General features: G+C 32.6%; 2 protein-coding genes across 6 annotated transcripts; one reads left to right on the top strand and one right to left on the bottom strand.

The window, feature by feature from the left end:
* Positions 1-6,836: 6,836 nt before the first annotated feature.
* On the top strand, positions 6,837-15,418 carry LOC105136638 (transmembrane protein 56). 4 transcript variants are annotated; one of them, XM_011042053.1, is made up of 11 exons: positions 6,837-7,003; positions 7,147-7,217; positions 7,936-8,161; positions 8,338-8,426; positions 8,503-8,641; positions 9,217-9,291; positions 9,825-9,946; positions 10,029-10,104; positions 10,428-10,487; positions 11,319-11,413; positions 14,033-15,418. In XM_011042053.1, exons 3-11 carry the CDS (start codon positions 8,024-8,026, stop codon positions 15,405-15,407), a joined length of 2,169 nt encoding a protein of 722 aa, XP_011040355.1. In that variant the 5' UTR covers positions 6,837-7,003; positions 7,147-7,217; positions 7,936-8,023; the 3' UTR covers positions 15,408-15,418. The 4 variants fall into 4 exon arrangements, with proteins under 4 accessions (XP_011040355.1, XP_011040354.1, XP_011040357.1 ...); XM_011042052.1 differs by having other exon boundaries at positions 6,837-7,217; XM_011042055.1 differs by lacking the exon at positions 14,033-15,418 and adding an exon at positions 11,539-11,861 and having other exon boundaries at positions 6,851-7,217; positions 11,319-11,443.
* Positions 15,419-16,108: 690 nt separating this feature from the next.
* Positions 16,109-20,073, bottom strand: LOC105136637 (ras-related protein RABF2a). 2 transcript variants are annotated; one of them, XM_011042051.1, is made up of 8 exons: positions 20,019-20,073; positions 19,831-19,888; positions 18,918-18,995; positions 18,656-18,823; positions 17,699-17,747; positions 17,430-17,503; positions 16,726-16,819; positions 16,109-16,460 (listed from the first exon to the last, which is right to left on the bottom strand). In XM_011042051.1, the coding sequence occupies exons 2-8, from the start codon at positions 19,867-19,869 to the stop codon at positions 16,360-16,362; spliced, it is 603 nt and encodes a 200-aa protein (XP_011040353.1). In that variant the 5' UTR covers positions 19,870-19,888; positions 20,019-20,073; the 3' UTR covers positions 16,109-16,359. The 2 variants fall into 2 exon arrangements, with proteins under 2 accessions (XP_011040353.1, XP_011040352.1); XM_011042050.1 differs by lacking the exon at positions 20,019-20,073 and having other exon boundaries at positions 19,831-19,990.
* Positions 20,074-20,642: the final 569 nt, after the last annotated feature.

Below are 20,642 nucleotides of genomic sequence, written 5' to 3'. Positions count from 1 at the left end.
TGGTTATTATAAAATAAAAAAATATCTCAGCATTGGATTGGTATCAAAACAATATCTTAACATCGCGGTATGATCTATTTTTAAAAAAGTTTAGTCAAATAAAAAATAATTTAAAAAACTAAGTTAATAAATTTTATGGAGTCAATGACTTGACTTGCGAATTTGACAAGGTAATCCTAATTGTTTCGGCTTGTGGGTTTAGTAGTGTACTTTTTGTTCTTTAATTGTCTCGTGCCGGAATCATTCTTCGCTGTATCGGCTTTCTGCTCACTTTTATTGTGTTTATTACCTTCCAAATCCTGATTGACAAGCATGCCTACTCAACTATCCACATTACAATATTTTTTAATTTTTTAAAAAATTCAAAATGGTATCATTTTGAATTTTTTATACCATAAAAAAAACTTGGTTAACTTGAATTCACTCAAGTCAACCAACTCAATATATAACCTGATAATTGTTCCAGATTTACTTCTAAGTAAAGCATAGAAAAAATAGAAAAAACCAAGAAAACTAAATCTCTACAAGTAAAATATCAAATAATAAAATAAAAAATTTAAAGGATTAGAAAATCTCTATTTTCATCAACATCAAGATTGCATGTTAGATTAGGAGACTAAAATAGAGAGAGTAATTACTTAATTATTTAAAACAATTAATCTGCTTCACTTCTCAATAATTCAATATCATAATTGAACAAAAGGCGCTAAAGCCATAAATCAATGGGATGCCCTCACCTTTGTGCGCATCAAATGCCATTGAGAAAATCTCCATTTTCATCAAGATTGCATGGTAGATTAGGAGACTAAAATAGAAAGAGCATAAAAGCTCCTATTTGAAGAAGAGCAGACAGGATAGCTAGCGGGACACACCCAGCACCCAAACCAAGGAATTTAAAGCTCGGATAAAGCAGCAAGAAGACCAGTACTGTTAATATGCAGGTATCTCAACAGAGTATTTGAAGATATCATTGCCGGATTTCTCTCTATGTGCAAGAAAGAGATTTCAGTAAACTAACAAAAAACTTCAGCTTTTGGCATATTAATCTTGAAATTCTTAGGGGAAAAGGCAAGTAAATTGTAAACAGGAACAAAATCATGCAGATTAAGCCAGAAAAAGAAGCAAATTTTCAATTCAATGCAATCCAAAAGCAAAATCCAGTCCCATAGAGCTGAAAGTGCAGATGAACCATGCACTGGCTTCAGCAAAAAGACTAGTGATTTGATCCTAAGTTATCATGTGCAGAACAATATACCTCTGTTCTCCAGGTATAGCAGCTTTACGTGAAGATCATCATCCATTGTATGGGAAGTGATGGAGGCACTCCCGGCCATTGGATTCCTTTTCATTTCCCTCTCTAAGATGTCAGTGCATGACCTGTCCTTGTTCGCTTCCTTGCAAGCTTGAATTAGATTCTTGTAATTTTTTATATTTTATATTTTGGCAATTAAAGAGAAGAAATATGTAGTTTTTAATAGAGAAGATAAGGGTCTCATATTGGTGAATTGAATCCGAGTATTAAAGTGAGCAGTGAAATCAAAAGGTGGTAGGTATTTTAACTTGATACCTTTTCGCATTATCTTTAGTTCTCGATCGAAATTCAACTGTTCGACCTAGGTGTCCTGTCACGTCCAACTAACCACAAAAAAAAAAAAGGTTAAAGAGAAACTGATGCCTCACAAACGTTTTTGGCGTTGCTCCCAAAAGTATAATGAATAAAAATCTTTGCTTGAAAAAACAGGTAAATCATATATTTCTTTATATATATATATATATATATATATATATATATATTTGATAATTCGAGATATCCGAACTAAGCTAGCAAACAAATAAAACATTGTAGAAATGATAAACATATATGCTGAGATTTAAATTTAAAATGCATAGGTAAGTAGATAAACTTTGCTAGAACCGGCTATAATCCTTGGTGCGAGTAAATCATATATTTCTTTGCTTGAAAATCTTTGCTTGAAAAAACAGAGTAAATCATATATTTCTTTGAAGAGATGTTGTTGGAGGGTGGGTGAGGTGGAGGGCCATATACTGTCGCACCATTGACTCGTGCTGCATGCGATCCATTCTTTGTTTTTATCAGGACTTGAAGCAAAAACGTGAGAAGAAAATAGGTGCAGATTGTCGCACCTAGGTCTATTTTTGTTAATTTTTTAATCTTTAATTTGATCGATGAAAGAGATCATCAAATTCTAATGTAATCAGCCACGAACTCTGTCCATCAATATGATCTATTTTAATATTAAAAAAAATCTATTTAATAACAAGAATTTAAATAAACTTTTAAATAAAAAATAAAATTTATTTTTTTAAGCACCCTAAGAACTGAAATTTTGACAAAACAAGATAACATAGGTTAACTTGAGATTTTTTTTCATAAAAATATTGGGTGCTTGTTCGCCTAATTTTATTTTTTTAAAAAAATAAAAATATAAATTGACACGAACATTTTTAATTTAGCTAAATATTGGCATCTTTCTTTTTTTTTAATATAATTTTGTCTTTTTAAAAAAAGTAAATACTTTTTTATATATGTTTGATAAATAAATTTATAGTTTATATTTAAATTAATACCACTTCTCTCTCTGATTTCTTATTTTTTCTATTTATCATGCCTTAAATAGTTGTTGTTTTTTAATTATTTTATATATTTTTTAATTTTTTAAGATATTATTATAATTTATCTATAATATTTTTATGTATTATATAATTGAGATTTAGTTTTAAAAATAATAAATATTTATTTTTGAATAGTATTTCTAATAAGTACAACTTTATAAGATATTTTTTATTTTAATTTTATTCAATTAATATTATATATGCATTGATTAAATAAAAAATATATATTAATTAACAGAGTCATTCAATGCAATCAAGTAAATGATCTTTATTGCTAGATTAAGTATCTTGATTTATATTTATCTCTGTTGTTGATTTTTTTTTATTGATTGATATAAATGGCTCTTGTTTTTTTTATTATTTGTATACATAAATTTTTTTTATTTGTATTTAATTTTTTATTTAAAAACATGTTGGAAAAACTTATTTGTTTAATTTATTTTTTGAAAAAAAATATCCAACTCGTAAGTGTCACATTTGAAATAGCTAGTAAACTTGATAAAACATATGTGAAGATCAATTAAAACATTAAAGACATTCTAAATAAATAACTTAATATCTTTTGTTTTTTAAAAAAAAATTATCGTTGAACGAAAATAGCATAGGATAGTGATTTTTTTTAAAAAAATAGCATTTTTTAAAAATATAATAGAGCTCAAAAAATATATATTTTTTTAAAATAGCATAGGATAATGAGCTACGTTGTTCTAAGCAATGCAGCCAATATTGTTTTTGGTTTAATTTAGAAATTGTATTGTAAATAAATCCTAACATTCTTGAACGAAACATATTATCCCACATCAAAACAAACGAAGTTGTATGAATTTTGATAACAATGATTAAAATACATTATCGATCCCACACGGAACACATTTGTTATGTTTGGTAAATATATTTTTAAGATATCATTTGATTTTAGTGATTAAAACTAATCCTTTAATTTTTTTTTAATTTCATTCAACATGTATGAATTGCTCATTGTACCGATTATTTGAATATTATTTTCCTTATTATTTTATTATCTAAAAAAATTAGATATTAAAAATTTTGTTTTTTTTTAATCTAAAAATTCGAAGTTATACGTGTAAAAACAAAAGGCAGAAACACACTGTACCGATTATTTGTCTTTTGAGGACTTGAAGCAAACAGAAACACACTGTCCCACATTGAGCAATAATTGTGAAGCATCTTCTTTAAAAAATGGAATCCAATGGTGATATTGCTAAAGCATTGCTCCTTTTCTTTATACAGCAGGACTCGAGCGAAACGGTTAGCTAAGCTTTTTTCTCGGACAAAAATGCCCTTGAACAAAGAGGAAAATATTGTCCCACATACATCAAAGCAAGACAGATATCTCACGAAGGCAATAAATATTGTTTTATCTTTCGGTTCTACGACAGATGAATCATGACCGTGTGATCCTAGCTTGCTTGATTGTGACCGTGGAGGATAGTTAACCATGGTTCTTCCTGCGGTTGTCTGACAGGCCACCACTCCCACGAAGCCTGTTATTAGAGCTACAACGGCAAATCCCAAGTTCTTTCTTTCTTTTTTTCCCCTATAGTTTCAGTACACAGCAAGATAGCTTCTGTAGCGATTGGCTTCCTGTTATACCATGAGCACTCCCAGGCAGAAGTAGTTGTTCTTGGGGGTCATTTTCACTTCTCTTCGATAGTTGTCGGTCTATTCCTTTGAATACCAAATCGGCGGCAACGAAAACTGGGTTGTCCCTCCTGCCATTGATACCAGAATCTACGTTGACTGGGCCTTAGGGAACCGATTCCATGTTGGTGATACAGCTCGTGAGTTCACACACAAAGAGATATGAGATCTACCTTTTCCTTCAATTTCCTGGGTGTTCATCTGTTTTTGGCGCAGGTTTCAAGTAAAGGAAGGATTCCGTCATGAAGGTCGGGGTAGAGGATTGCAAGAAGTGCCGCTCCCGTCACCCCAACTTCTTTCCCAACACTGTTTACCATCTTAATTATCCAGCGTCTTCCTACTTCATAAGGGGGGTTTCTGGACACTTCGAGAAGGGACAAAGGATGATCATCATTAAGCTTATCTCAACTGATCAAGAGACTAATTCAAGTCTGCAGCTTTTCCTTCTGCAGGAGTGCTAGTGATTCGGTGCCTGGAAAGTGCTCTTATCTCAGCTTGTTTCATTCTAACAAAATACCACCGCTAAAGCACCGCAGCCGCTCAGGGTCTTCCTCGTACCTTCATATGACTCTCCCCTTGGATACTACAAGGGTTCGAAGCAAAAAGACGAACAGAGCGTTTTCCTTGGGATAAAAACACCGTACCACATCGAAAAAGAGTGTAGAACCAACATAGTTAATAAATTGTTCGAGGACCTCGTAACAGCTCGACCTTACTTGAACAGGATCTGTTCTATATAGGATCGTACCTCTGTATCTTTAATCTCCAAGGAGACAGGAATCATGACCGCGTGATCATAGCGTGAGTAATGGCTTGATGGCCCACGTGATCATCTTGGCTGTAGAGGATCGTTTCCTAGCCATTAACGTAGCTGGGAATGATCACGCGGTTGTCTGACAGGCTCTGCTTTTCCGTTTTTGAAACTTCATGCAGTTTCATCAGGAACTAATCTAGTTAAAATTCATGGTATGGGATCCACACTCATGCATGAATATTTAATTATTAATTTTTTAAATTTTATTCTTATTAAATTTTATAGTTTTTTATAGTTTATTTTATATAAAAATATCTTCTCATAACACAAGTTATATATTTAACAAATTAATTTAAGTTGATTTATATTTTTATATTTTTTAATATTAAAATAGTTAAAAATTATATTTTCTATTTTTTTATAATATTACCCCATTTTTATATTTAAGTTGCAGATTTAATAAATTAAACTGGGTTAATTTTAAATTTTTTAAAGTAATTTTTTTTAATTTTATTTTTTAATATTAAATTAATTCAAAATTCAACTTTATAATTTATTCTAATTTATTTTTATAAAATTAACATGGTTTTATAGCTGGAATTGTATATTTAATTAATCAATTTAATAAATCATCATCTTAATATTATTTTTTTAAGTATTTCTTTAAAATATTAAAATTTCACTATTTAAAAAATATATAATTCCTTTTTATTTCAATACACTAATCAAGATCGCCTAGATAGACATCTAGTTTCAGTTAACACACACATTAATTTGAAGATACCCTTATCCCCTCATATGGTTGGAAAAATAAAATCTTAGAGCTTTTATTAGGGAAAAAAAAAAAGGTGGTTAAACTATCCCCATTATAATTTTATTGAATGAGGGTAACATTTGTCCCACCATCCATTTATTTTTACATCTAAGTCTTATAGATATAAAGTTTATTGTTATTCTACAAATCATATAACTCTCATCACCTACCTTACTCAACTTATTACATGAGAAAACACCGCATTAATACTCAATCTAATTACAGTAAAATCAATCAACAGCCATCATTGTTCTTGTCTCATCCAAGCCAATAAAACCGCCCAAAACGATGGCGTTTTTACATTTCTCACACACTTCCCGATCTCCTTGGATGGTCCATTGCTATGCAAGCCATGGGGACCCAATCCTTACAAAAGTCCACACGTATTGCAACCCTACCCCTAATTTCATTTCTACTTGCTTTCTTTCTGAAAATCTACAAATCAATCCCTATACTATATAAATTGTTTTCATTAAATCCCCTAAAAGTTACAAAAAAAAAAAAACAAGAGTTTGAAAGTTGAAACCATCAAACCTTACTCAACATTAACCTCTTCCCTGTGCTCGCAAATATGCAGCCCAAGGAACCCATGCTAGTACCATTTCTCGTGTATATTAAAACCCAATTATTGTTGTAAAAGCTACTAATGAGATTTTAGACACTTCCATGATTTTATAAGATTTGCTTTCTATTTTTCTTGTTTAAAATTGTGTTCATGCCTTTTATTAGAAAAAAATACAGATAATTGGTTATTGAAATCCTTTTTTCCCTATTTTCTAGGTTTATTAGCATATCAGTGTGGAAAATTAGTTCAATTATTTAACTAATGAATTACTTTATGTTTCTCATAGATAATTTATAGTCAATTTTATGTTTCTCATGAGATATTAATCCATTCAAGACCTTAAATACCGATATGTAAAGTTATTTATAATTGATGGACTGATTTGCAGTTTCTATGAATTCTATAACAAACTTTTATTCATTTCTTCGGTTAGAGATTCCCATTGAGAGTCCTTCACATTGATTGAACCTCACGGCTTGCCATCATCTCTCGTTTGTGAGTGTGGATTTGCATTTTGCATTGATTGATGATTTGATTACCTATCGGTCTCAAACTCTCTCACCCTCATCCACTCGTGAGTTTTGGCTCCCTTCTCTTTCGTGGGTTGTTCGCTTTTTGTTGAGTTCTTTTGCGTTAGCTTTCTTTCTTTAATATTCTCAAACACCCCATTTGCCCATTTGCCCTGTCATCTACTTGGCCTCTCTTTTGTTTCCTTAGATACCCATTTGGCCATTGGCTCTTGATCTATAAAGGGTGGTCTGTGGTTTTTCAATAATATATGAATGCTGGTAAGCTTTCTCTTTATTGGCTTTGTTTTTTTTGTAATGTAGGATTTGATTCTTATATATATAATGCATGATTTGATTTGTCGATTAATTGGTATGAGTTTTCTCGCAATTTTGTGACATGGGTGGTTGCATTTTTATTTTTCTTATATGATGCAAAGTGGGCTTAAATGTTGGATTTTTTATGTCAATGGATGCTGTGATTTGATGTCATTTGCTGTATGATATACAAGGATGTCTTACACTTCGTTTTGTTTTGTCTTAATTTGGTTGCTGATGTATTTCGGTAACACGAGGAAGCTTGAAAAGCTTGGATTCAAATAAATTTCTGATTTTGTGGACCTGTGTTGATGGTTTATAGGTGATTCTTCTTACTTAACTGGAGGTTTTTTCTTTTAATCGTTACGAGGACTAATAGTAGCTCTTGAGAATTAAAATTTCTATGGCAATTTGCTTATGTCTTTACATGAAGCTAAACATGTTTGTTTATTTGTTCATTGGTTTGCTATTAGAAAATGCGGTACTCTGCGTGTAGAAAATGGCAATGAAATTTCGATTACATTTGTAGCTTCGCTCCCTTTCCTTTTATGGAAAATGCATAAACTATGTCAGATTATTTTGCTTCCTTTCTTTTGATTGGAAAATACAGACTAAAACTGGTTTGTTTTTGCATCATGGTATCCTTTTATTTTGGCCCCAACTTCTTGTTCATTTCTGTCAGGGAAGAAATGATAGGGCAATATTAGAACGGAAGAAAGTAGTAGAAGATAGCAAAGAGAAGATCTGCTGATCAAAAGGATTGTCTGTATATGGCTATGTCTACAGAGACAGCTATGGCTATCAAGTCTTACCAGAATCAGGCTGAGGCATTAGTTAAGAATTACTTATTAGCAGATCCTTTCATTCCTTACACTTCCGTCCTTGGTGGCATTTTTGCTTGCAAAGTGGTAATTGTCTTGCCCTTTAGATCAGTTTTGAACTTGAGAGTTGTTGCCTGACCAGCACTAGTATTTTCATTTTAGATTCAATACCTCTTTACGATGATAGAGTAATTCCAATACATTAAGCTTTCTTGGACCTTAAGTGGGTTTTGTTTTGTTACCTTTTGCATTTATGTCTGCAGGCCTATGATCTCACTCAATTAATCAGCACTTTTTACATCAAAACTTATAATAGTCTTACAAAAATTCAACGAATTGAGTGGAACAATCGGTGAGTGCATGTTCCAATATTACCACCCTGTCATCTATTTTAAATGTACTGACAATCAGTTACCTAAATTTGGCAGAGGTATGTCTACAATTCATGCTGTTTTCATCACGGCTATGTCACTGTACTTTGTCTTCTGGTCAGATCTCTTTTCTGACCAACAGCATACTGGCATTGTTACATTAAGAAGTTCACAATTCTCCATTGTTGGACTTGGGGTAAGTTCTTTTTTAGCTCTGCTTTGGTGATATTTAATGACATCAAATCTCTGGTCGATTCCCTTGATTTCAAATCTTTCTTTCTTTCTTCTTCTTCCTCCTTTTTTTTTTCCTGAGATGATCTCTAATATTGTGGGATCGGAAAGCAGTTCTCTGAGTGTGAACAACTCAATTATTAGTGCAATATTTTTGCCTTAGGTGTTAACCTCATATCCCATGTGTTAGCTGTTGGTATTGGTACCCACAAAGTTTAGTGTAACTTCTCATATGTAAAATCCACTGATTCAGATTGAACTAGTAGTATGCAGAGTTGTATTAGTAATCCTTCTTGGCCAGATAAGGTATCTGTCCCTAATTACATGTGGGAGTTTTCTTAATTTCATGAGAGAGTTTTCTTTTTCGTTGGAAAATTGACACACTATTGTCAACAGGCTGACTCAGGTATTCTGCCTATTTAGCTATTATCTTTGCATTTATCATATCTCTGAATATTTTTCCGGCCTTCCTGGATATTATACTTCTCTATTTATTTGTTCCCTGTATTAGTCGTGACATTAATATAGTTTTTTTGACAGGTTTCTGTTGGATACTTCTTTGCAGACCTTGGAATGATTTTTTTGTACTATCCTACTTTGGGTGGAAAGGAGTATGTGAGTGCATTTAACGTGATGGAGACAAATTGAACCTTTTTCTTTCTCTGTTATCTTAAAAAATGAGAATTCGTCCCAATACAACTGTTTTCATGTGCATGTTTTTCTTCTTTCTGTGTGCATTTAGATTAACTTCCCCCTGCACTACTTTGTGATATAGATATTTTTGTTTCATTTGGATTTTTTCTCTAGATTCATCTTGCATGACGGAGTTTTCCTCACAAGGAAGTGAGGTGTCTGACCTTTCATTTCACTTTTGATTTTCTTGGCCTCTTAGCATCCATCCCAGAATCCCTGATTCATTGATCTGTAAACAAATTCAGGATACTGTTTTCTGTATGTTAAGAGTGTTGAATCAGCACAATTGATTAAGAAGAGAGGACAGATGACATCTTACAGCACTGCAGATTATATGAACAAAGTTGAACACAAATTATCTCTCGAATGAGAACTTGCAATATAGTGTTTGCAGTAAAAGTTCTGACTTTGAAGGAATGCCATTGCAACTCACAACTGGTCACATTTGGTTTCAGGTTATCCATCATTCTCTTTCTACAATTGCAGTAGCATATTCTATGTTGTCTGGAGAAATGCAGCTTTATACATACATGTGCCTGATCTCCGAAGTGACAACTCCAGAGATTAATATGAGATGGTAGGTTTTGTGATGAGGTCAATTCTTGATAAGCTCCATCTTTTTTCGTAATGCTAACCTTTTTTTTTTTGCCTCTGTGTAGGTATCTTGATACAGCTGGTCTGAAGAGGTCTGCTGCATATCTTATTAATGGTCTAGCAATCTTTCTTGCTTGGCTGGTGGGTTCTTGAATATCTAGTGATTGTTGCTTCCTTTGCTAATTGTTGCACATTGATATCCATGACAATAAAAATGTCTATATGTACATGTTTGCACAAACTAATCTAGATCATTTATCATGGATGACCTTATTGCCAAAAATTAAACCATGTGGTTACTTATGATACTTCCAAGATTTGAATAAGCTGGCCCAGGTTTCTTGCCTCTTGTTGGCCACTTAGTGGCAAGAACAAGATCTCGCTTACATTCAATAATACAACAGAACTACTCTTTCCTTGATTTATTATTATTGATATCTTCTGAAGCAAACACTGGAATGCAGATGGCAAGAATTCTGCTGTTTCTTTACATGTTTCACCACATCTACTTGCACTATGATCAGGTAATGCCCTCTTTCATAAATATTTGTATCTTATATGCAGTAGACTTGTGCAAATTAAAAATGTTTGTTATCTGCAATTATTCGATTGATTTCAGTAAATGATTCAAATATGCAAGAATGTTGATAGTTTTTTCATTAGAGATCCACTTAAATGCTAAAGAGAGGAAGATAGGTGGAAATGAACAAAATTTGGAAATAGCACGAGTGTCATATCAAAATTTAGAAACCTGTTCCTCTGTTTTATCTGTGTCAGAACAAGGTAAGCATGTTCTTAAACTACCTCATTTTGCTGCCTGCTTTTGTTTTATTGTTTAAGTACGAAATAATGATTCCTCAAATAACTATTTTAGTACAAAGCTTCCTCTTCTTCTTGTTTGTATGCACCCACTTTATTTTATTTTCAATTTCATGCACAATTATTTGGCTCAGTGCAACGCGTTGTGTATTTCTTGTTCAAAATAATTCTTGACATAACGTAAAATTTTGTATGATTCTCCCTTTTCTTTTCATTTTGGTTCCAACTATGTTTAGTTATCCTATCTTGTTTTTTCATCAATGATTTTCTAACTTCCCGCGTTTCCTAACTATGTTTGCTTATGTTATCATGTTTTTTCCCTGATGATTTCCTAACGTCCTAATTTTGAATGATTTTCTCTTTTATTTTCATTTTGGTTCCAACCATAATTTAGTTATGTTATCGTCTTTTTTTGTCAATGATTTCCCAACTTCCCAAGTTTCGCCTGAAATATTACATGATCATGGTACAGAGTATGAGTTTGATATGTATAGCAAGTCATGAGTCACGATGACAGCTACTTGATTCATTGACAGGTTATCCAGATGAGCCTCTTTGGCTGCCTTCTGGTCTTTTTGGTTCCAGCAGTATTATTTATCATGAACTTGATGTGGTTTGGGAAGATCATCAAGGGATTGAAGAAAACCTTGGCAAAAAGACAGTGAGAGATCACATAATACCAGTTTGATCAAATCTGTGTCTCTATACCCGGTCTAATGTTCCTTTTTTATCTTTTTTACTTTCTTTACTGTATAGGATAGAGGGCTAAAACCAAAAGAAAAGGTGATCAGATTTTGGAAATCAATTATTGTATATGATTTGCGAGGATCTTGCACACATCGATCCTTAAATCTACAACTAGCGCATGATGTTCCTTTCAAGCAGTTCTACACACTACAGCACTTTGCTTCCTTTTTTCTTTTTTCTTTTTCTAAAAGCAAAACTCCTAAATTTACCTTTAAGTTTGTGTCATTTATTCATTTTTATGTTTGTATTTTTATTTCGATTAATTAATCCTTGTATTCTTCGATTTTGTTTAATTGACCTTTGTGATTTTTAAATTAGTCAAATTAACACAATAACTTAGTTATATCAAGTCTTGATTTTACTATGCATGGAGACATGATATTATTAAATATTTTTTATTTATAAGATTAATTTTTAGGTCTATATCACTAAATAAATTCTCCTAGAAAAATAAATTGATAAGTTTGCAAGGAAAAATAAATCCAAGATAATTTATATAGTAATGTGTCCCAACATAAATATATATATATATATAAAAAAAACATATCATAATAAAAAATTATTTAATTTTCATATTATTAGCATGCATAATTAACAAAAAGACTTGATTAAAGCTAGTTTTTGGGTTAATTAAACACATTGAAAGAACGTCAGAGATTGTTGAATGGAATGCTACATTGAAAGAACTTCAGGGTAAGGCCAGGCATGAGAAGAGCTAAGAAATGAGTAATGCCCCATGATAAATTGGAAAGTTATTAGACAGGTCACATGACGTGTATTATGAGTTAAATCTAAGTTAACATCCAGTCAATGTTATTTAAAAGAAGTTAAAAAAATTTTGACCGGGTCATCATGGACTGTTAGGTTGACTAAATTATACTAGCTTAATTTTCACTTAATTTAATTTAAAATTTAATTTAATCAGATTAACTAGAAATCAAATCACTAAATGACCCGTTAAAACATACCAGGTTTAATAATTTTAAAATAATAAGTAATTTCTGAGAAAATTAATCAATATTTTCTTCTAGATTTGTTAGCAAATGCTGGCCATAAGCTACAAGCCGAGGATTATAATTGCTTAAGGGGTTATGATCATATTACTATTTTATATTGGCTAAAAGATAAGGGTGTAGCAATCACTTTGCAATATAATACATTCACATTTTAGTAATCAAATATTCCAATGAAAAATTAATTAAATATTGAGCACACCCTGTTAAGATCCTTCACTCACCAATAATTAAGCATCTCCCTAGACATCACAAAACTTTATTATAAATATATAATGGCGGCTTCTCTTCACTAAGAAAAAAGTTTGCTTATGAAATACACTTGATCGACTGTTCTAAATTAACATAATAATATTAGATCAGTACAACCCGAGTTAAGAAATGTTAACTTTATAATTAGAGATTAATCTCAAAGCCAAATTAATTAGTAATTAATCTCAAAGCTAAGTATCATGACGGCCACTATCTCATAATAAATCCAATTCGCTAGCATGGATTCGATCCCAAAGTGAATTAATTAACCTAAGAACATTGATGCTGCGCAATCATTAATTTTATAGATGTTTTTAATTAATTATAATCACCAAATTAATATTCATAAAAAGACAATATAATTACTATCGATGGCCATTGATTGGATGAAGAAGACACAAGGTCATGGAACAAGTTGGAATTCCACCCAAATATTTGCCATGGAAATATTCCTTATCAATATAAAATATAAGAAATATGAAACTCCAATTTAAGACAGGGTATTTATGGAGTATTTTTATTAATATTAATTATAAATAAAAAAAATTAAAAAATAATAAGATAATTATTTAGTGTTAGAGAATCATCTCAATAAAAAAAACTTAAATTATTATATAAGATTCTAAAAATACTTTTTACACTTATAAATCATTAAAATTACTCTTGACATGAGTTCTCTGCTTCCACACTTGTCATGTATCTCTTAATTAATTAATTAATTAATTAATTAATTTAACAGTTGCCTAATAACAACTTAACTATTTTAATATTAACTTAGATTTGATAAGTTTAATCATTCAAATTAAGGAGCTTCCTCCCAAAAGAGAGAGAAAAAAAATACTGAAAATGCATGCCAATTCATCAAGTACTATAAAATTAATTGTAATTAAGTACTATACAACTTACAATTAATTTTAGTTTTTTCTTAATTAAAAAATGTAATTTATTTTATTTTATTTAGTTCCTTCATCTCTCTCATGCGGCACGCTCACACACCTCCACTGAAAACCCTAGTCTTCTTGGCCATGGAAGTACATCTGTTGGTTTAATTTAGGCTAGACATCAAGAACCATGATTTTGCTTTCCAGATTATAAATAGATACCCCCCCTCAGAAACCTATACCTCCATCTCAAAATACAACCAAGGAGGTAATAATGGCCATAGCACTCAACAAAACCACCACATTTCTTTTCTTTCTCCTAGTCAATAGTCTAGTGTCCTATTCAATCCAGTCCCTAGCAAGTCCAAGAAACCCTAATTCACTCATTCTTGATCTTACCCTAGCTTCTAGGGCTTCCTTTCCAACTTATCCAAAAGCTTCCACTTCTTCAAGAAAGAGTGTCTCAATAGATGTTTTTGGCGCGAAGAAGCCTTCAAGGGAAGTTAGAGATGGGTATTTGATATCTCTAAATATAGGCACACCCCCACAAGTCATTCAAGTGCTCATGGATACCGGCACTGACCTTACTTGGGTTCCTTGTGGAAACCTTTCTTTTGATTGCATGGAATGTGATGATTATAGAAACAATAAGTTGATGGCTACTTTCTCTCCTTCCTATTCTTCTTCATCATATAGGGACTCTTGTGCTAGCCCCTTCTGCATTGATATTCATAGTTCTGATAACCCTTTGGATCCATGCACTGTGGCTGGATGCTCTTTGAGCACACTTGTTAAAGCCACGTGTTCTAGGCCATGCCCTTCATTTGCTCACACATACGGTGCAGAAGGGGTGGTCAATGGGATACTAACTAGGGATACACTCAGGGTTAATGGAAGTAGTCCTGGAGTCACTAAAGAAATTCCAAAATTCTGTTTTGGTTGTGTAGGGTCTGCATATAGGGAGCCTATTGGGATTGCAGGGTTTGGTAGGGGTACACTTTCTCTGGCTTCACAACTAGGGTTTCTTCAGAAGGGCTTCTCACATTGCTTCTTGGCCTTCAAATACGCAAACAATCCTAATATTTCAAGCCCATTAATTATAGGAGATATTGCCCTTACTTCTAAAGATGATATGCAATTCACTCCGATGTTGAATAGTCCCATGTACCCTAATTACTACTACGTTGGTCTAGAGGCCATAACTGTTGGCAATGTTAGTGCAACTGAAGTGCCTTCAAGCTTGAGGGAGTTTGATTCACTGGGTAATGGGGGCATGAAGATTGACTCAGGAACCACTTACACTCACCTACCTGAACCGCTCTATTCTCAGGTTCTCTCTATTCTTCAGTCAGCAATAAATTATCCTAGAGACACTGGCATGGAGATGCAAACCGGGTTTGATCTTTGCTATAAGGTCCCACGTCCAAACAATAACACTCTCACGTCGGGTGATCTCCTTCCTTCAATCACTTTCCATTTCTTGAACAATGTGAGTCTAGTTTTGCCCCAAGGAAATCACTTCTATCCTGTGAGTGCCCCAACTAACTATGCTGTGGTCAAATGCCTCATGTTCCAAAGCATGGATGATGGTGATGATGGACCAGCTGGGGTGTTTGGGAGCTTCCAACAACAAAATGTGGAGGTCGTCTATGACTTAGAGAAAGAGAGAATTGGGTTTCAACCAATGGACTGTGCTTCAGCTGCATCTTCTCAACCACTACACAAGACCTGATGGTAGTTCCTACATTGTCAATGGTGCATGCCGTTGGTTGGTTAATTTTATTCAGCACTTTGCTTTTCCACTTCCTTTTGTTTGTTAACGAATTGGTACTTTGCCAAGTCTTTTGAACTAGATTAATATCATGCTGTAAGGCTCTTTGAACCTTGGAACTGATTAAGAAATGATCATGAGTTGGATATTCTCTCATTGCTAATTGGTCGAAGAAGAACAAAAAGAAGTGGAGAAGCTTTATGAAGCTGTGTTTTCCTTTAAGTAATGGGTATGATGGGAATGCATTTGCAAATTAATTAATGAAGCACGTGAAAGAAGAAAAGAAAAAAAGAAATGAGGAATCTTCAAGTTCCCACTATTTCCCAAAGGCCTCTCCAAAAATGCCTTTTTTAAAATAAATAAAGACTTTATTTTTCTTAAATATTTTTGAATTTTCAAGGATAGTAGATTGTTTTTAAACATGAAAATAACACATCTAAAATCCTCTTAAATCCTTGACGTTTTCTTGCTTCCTAATTCTCCTTTGAATTCTAATTAAGAATCTAAGATCCTCTTGTCTGCAAAAACAAATTGGAGAACTCTCTTTTTTTTTTGTGGTGAAATGTTTTGCAGCTTAAAGACACCACGAGTCATATCTTACGAGAAAACAAAATTTCTGCGTTTTCATATCAAAACAAATGCATGATCAGTGAAGTAGAGTATATCAGAGACCGCTCAAATTTCAATAGATTGTGAAAGATAATGCCACACACCATTTCATTACACGAGAAGCCACTACAATTCCATTTCAGTGGTTGAAAAGGAAGCGTGCATGTACAATTTTTAACAAATTCTTTATGAGGAATACACAGTCGACGAGCTAGAATATCAAAACACAGATATCCGGTGAGCATCACAATAACTGCTAAGAAGACATGCAGACACGCAGCAATATCACTGCCACTAGGTATTTTTATGAGCAGCAAGCTGCACTAGCTGTCCTTTCTGTAGGTCTATCCATGATAACCATTCCAGAAGGGTTTGGCGCTGGCTGTACTTGAGATAGTCTTTTTGCTGCACACGGAATGGTAAGAAAACCAAAATAATCGCCATCAATTTCTTGAAAAAGAGATGGTAAATGTGCATGAACATAAGAACAATTAATTGATCAGTATAATATGTTTGTTGAGTTTTGAGCAAAATATTACCTTTGTACCCAAGATTAATTTCATGTACACATTGGAAAATATTGAACTCACTTTTCAAACAATTTAGTCCTTAACGTTATATTTTGTCAACATATAAATATTTAAACCTTCTATCCACAGTGATAACTTACCTATTTCATAGAAAATGTCATTGACATTGGTTGCAGTTTTCGCTGACGTTTCCATAAAGAAAAGGCCATTCTCCTGAGCATAAACTTGTGCTTCCTGCAATGCATTAATGAATAGTCATAGAGCATCTACAAGATGTTCCTTTAACATAAACAGAAAGCAGCAAAAAAATCACGGAGTACAGTCTAGAGTCTAAACATAGAGATCGCTATTTGATCCTCAATAATTTGAGGATTGCAGATCAGCAGAAGTCTTTAATTATAGGGGAAAATTTAATAGAAAATAGATAATATATAAATAAAGAAAAGACTATCATATGTGCCATTGTCTAACATTTCTTCCTGCATGAAAATAGTTTCTCAAAAACAAATATTTTCTAGCAGATCTCTAAATGAATTTGCCAAGATATTCAATAAATGCTAAGGTATTATTATTGTAAAAGGTGAAACTTATCTAATAAATTATTAAAAGAACTCAATAAAAAAGAGAACTCTTTGTTGCTAACTTTTCCTGTGTCATCTCTACAAAAAGGATCTTTAAGGACTAGTTTACTTTGTTTGTGTCACGTCGTACAAACCAAGTACATAAAACTTTACTCTGATTTCTTCTCAATTTCCTATATCCTTGACAACAAGCTGCTATATTTGTCATGATTGAAAGGACCTACTATAAATATATAAAGCCAACTAGTAAGTGAGCTACTTGCCTCGGCAGCAACCTTCCTTGCATCCAGCAAATCAGCTTTGTTCCCCGCAAGTGCCATAACCATATTTGGGTTGCCTTGTGGAAGCAAGCAGATCATAACGATTAACAAATTCAGGAACCAGGGAAAATGTTAGAAAAAGATAGGCTACAGTTCAAGAAAAACAAGTGTAGTTGAACAGTATACAAGAACAGGACTCAAGAATGACACGTGAAGAAGGCTTTTAAGAACAGCCAAATTCACATTTATACAAGCAAAAATGTAATCACTACCTTGTGCCTGAAGTTCTTGAACCCATTTTTTGGCTCGCTCAAATGAGGCCTACAAGAGAATCAAGAGTTGGAATTCTAGTGACCAAATGAAATCAGCCAATTTAGCAAAACAATTTAAATAAAGTTGCTTTTCAGTAAAAAAATCTTACTAGACCACTCTGCAAACTTTTTAAATTGGTCGAGCAAAAGCACTTTCATGCAATATTGCAATCATTTCTAGATGAAGATCAGTGACTCAGTTTTTTGAGCTTTGGAATACAACTTTTAATGATTCTTTATTTTCTGAAAACAAGCTTTGATATAGAGAAAGAAGAAATAAATGAAAGGGACAGGTATCATTGCAAGGGGAGGGAGAAACAAGTGGAAAATATGGAAGATAAAGATTTTCCAGCCAGTCGGAAAGCAGGGCAGGCCCTGGCACTCAGAGAAGAGGGATATAAAGCACAGGCCATGAAAACAGTATAGGAATAGCATAGATTTGCATACAACACCCAGACAAATTTGAGTTGTATGCCTTAACTGAGATCTGCTAATTCCATATATAATCTTAAGGAAAAACTGAAGATAGAATTATGTGTAACTGGGAGATTACTGAATGGGGCAAGAAAGATATGTCAGCATGAGGTAACCACCAAGGAAAATGCACCAAAACACATGGCATCTGTTAGTCTAGCTCACAGTGAATGATGATATGGTAGCCTTGATATGAAAATTCTTCTCTAAACAAAAAACGTTGAATTTCAAATTGCCACACACTTCCCACTTCTTCCATATCCTTCTACATGATAAATAAGCATTAGACCTGAAGGCTGACACTACAGACTGTTAAAGCCTAAAAGTCTAATGCTTCCTTACCTCTGTATACAATATAAACCTAACCTTAATAACTTTTTGTAAACGTAAGTGTTGGTGTTGCTTAGAGGGAATGGTATATGTTGTGTTAGCAACCTTGCTTACCTGATTAGATATATCATACACAATAATTGCTGCTGCAGCTCCCCTGTAGTACATTGGAGCTAAGCTGTGGTATCTCTCCTGACCTGCTGTGTCCCAAATCTCAAATTTTACAGTTGCATCATTGACAGCCAATGTTTGCGAGAAAAAGGCAGCACCTATGGTTGATTCCTACAATGACATAAAACAAAGCTGAAGCTCCAAATGCAAACAGGACAATTTCAGCTACCAATGTTATAGGCCTCAAAAGTCCTTCAGTACTAACCTGGAACTCAACAAACTGTCCTTTAACAAAACGCAGTACAAGACTGGACTTTCCTGCACCAACATCCCCGAGTAGCACCTGAAGCACAAATCAACCATCAGCCAAATGCTAACAAAAAACAGCAAGAAAAAGTCAAACTGCAGGCATGGAGAAACACGGCCACCTTAAATTTTGCTACAAAAAAGGAAAGGCATGCTACAAATTTTCTATAAGCGAAAATACAAACAAAAATGATAAACAGCACACCCGGGATTCAAAGAGAAATGAACCCATTACAAGTCTCAAATCTCGGACTCATAAAGCAAGGACTAAAGCATATAATATTAGCACATGAAAAATGCTAGATAAGCAATTAATAATAAAACCAGAACCTAATTCAATAATCCTACTCAATTCATCAGACTAAAGACACAATAAATTACCAGAATACAAACAGCAGTTGAAAGTCAAAACACTCTTTCGCAGGTAGTAGATAACATCAAGGCTTAGCTTACTTAAGTTGTTATTAACCTAAAACAGTACCAGGGTGAGCAAAATTTAACAAATTCACACAAGATCCTTGAAGTTTACGGGAAACCCACAATAGACAAAACACAGAAAATATTCAATTAAGATGAGCTAGATCAGTTCTCAAAATTTAAACATAACGCAACAGAATTTGCATAGATTCTGTAAACAAAATACACAAAGATCAATTGCAATCACAAAAACAAAAAAAAAAAGAAGATAAAAATTACATCAGACTTTTCTGAAAATTAAAGAAACCCAGATCAAAATTTCCATAACTAAACAAAACCCACATCAGAAATTGCATAAAAAAGATACCCAACTAACAAAAAATGCAAGCAAAATTTATCAAAATTAAATCAGACCCAGATACCAATTATCCATAAAGAAACAAAAAAAAACTCACCAATTTAGCATTGATATTCTTGTTTGCAGTGGTGGCCATGACGAGTAGCAATCGATGGCTGTAATTTATCAAAAAACAGATCAACAAAATTGAAATATGAATTTGAATTTAATCTCGAGAGAGAGAAAATAAATATTAGGCGTAGAAAACCAAATAAAAAGGGAAGAAGTCAAGATAGAGAAAAAAACAAAGGCAGAAGGAAGGAAAATGAAGGAAAGGAAGGATCCCTCCTGGTAAAAGCTAAGAAAGACCCATAGGTACACGATAGCGATTGTCTGATTTTTTTTTTTTTTAATTAATTGGTTTTTTTAAAAAAATAATTTTTTATTTAAAACTAATTTTTTGTTTTCAAAACCAATACATTAAAATAATAAAAAAAACATTAAAAAAACAAATAAATTTTTAAAAAACATATGAAAACAGAAAATACATGTTTTTATTGTATTAAACTTTAGGTTAAATATTATTTTTTTATGTTGCTGTAACTAAATTTAATTAAATAAAATAAAATTATATTGGATTAAATAAATTTAATTTAATAAATATGTAATTGAATTTAATTAATTGAATTTATACTCTAGAACCTAGTTGAGCTTACCATAAACTTAACTCAGGATGGACCGACCAATTATAGGTGCAACTGATCCAACAGCAGTCCGGTGTCTTGCAGTATTGTTTTGTTCTTTTGAACACTCTTGGTAGGTGTGTTTAGAAGGTTGATGTAACGACAATTTAAAGTATTTTTTATTTAAAATATATTAAAATAATATATATTTTATTTTTAAAAAATTATTCTTGATATTAATATATTA

Source organism: Populus euphratica, unplaced genomic scaffold (genome assembly GCF_000495115.2).
Source record: "Populus euphratica unplaced genomic scaffold, PopEup_1.0 scaffold133.1, whole genome shotgun sequence".
Lineage (NCBI taxonomy): Eukaryota > Viridiplantae > Streptophyta > Magnoliopsida > Malpighiales > Salicaceae > Populus > Populus euphratica.
The sequence above is the reverse complement of the archived record's forward strand: the minus strand, read 5'-3'. Positions and strand labels throughout refer to the sequence as shown.

What these genes read in the sequence shown, in the direction of transcription:
- LOC105136638 (XM_011042053.1), top strand. Translation starts at nt 8,024, where the DNA reads ATGGCTATGTCTACAGAGACAGCTATGGCTATCAAGTCTTACCAGAAT. An exon ending in CGAATTGAGTGGAACAATCG is followed by an intron (nt 8,427 to 8,502) that starts GTGAGTGCATGT and finishes TAAATTTGGCAG; the next exon opens with AGGTATGTCTACAATTCATG. An exon ending in TCTACTTGCACTATGATCAG is followed by an intron (nt 10,488 to 11,318) that starts GTAATGCCCTCT and finishes ATTCATTGACAG; the next exon opens with GTTATCCAGATGAGCCTCTT.
- LOC105136637 (XM_011042051.1), bottom strand. Translation starts at nt 19,869, where the DNA reads ATGGCCACCACTGCAAACAAGAATATCAATGCTAAATTG. An exon ending in GACAGTTTGTTGAGTTCCAG is followed by an intron (nt 18,824 to 18,917) that starts GTTAGTACTGAA and finishes ATGTCATTGTAG; the next exon opens with GAATCAACCATAGGTGCTGC. An exon ending in CAAGGAAGGTTGCTGCCGAG is followed by an intron (nt 16,820 to 17,429) that starts GCAAGTAGCTCA and finishes AATGCATTGCAG; the next exon opens with GAAGCACAAGTTTATGCTCA.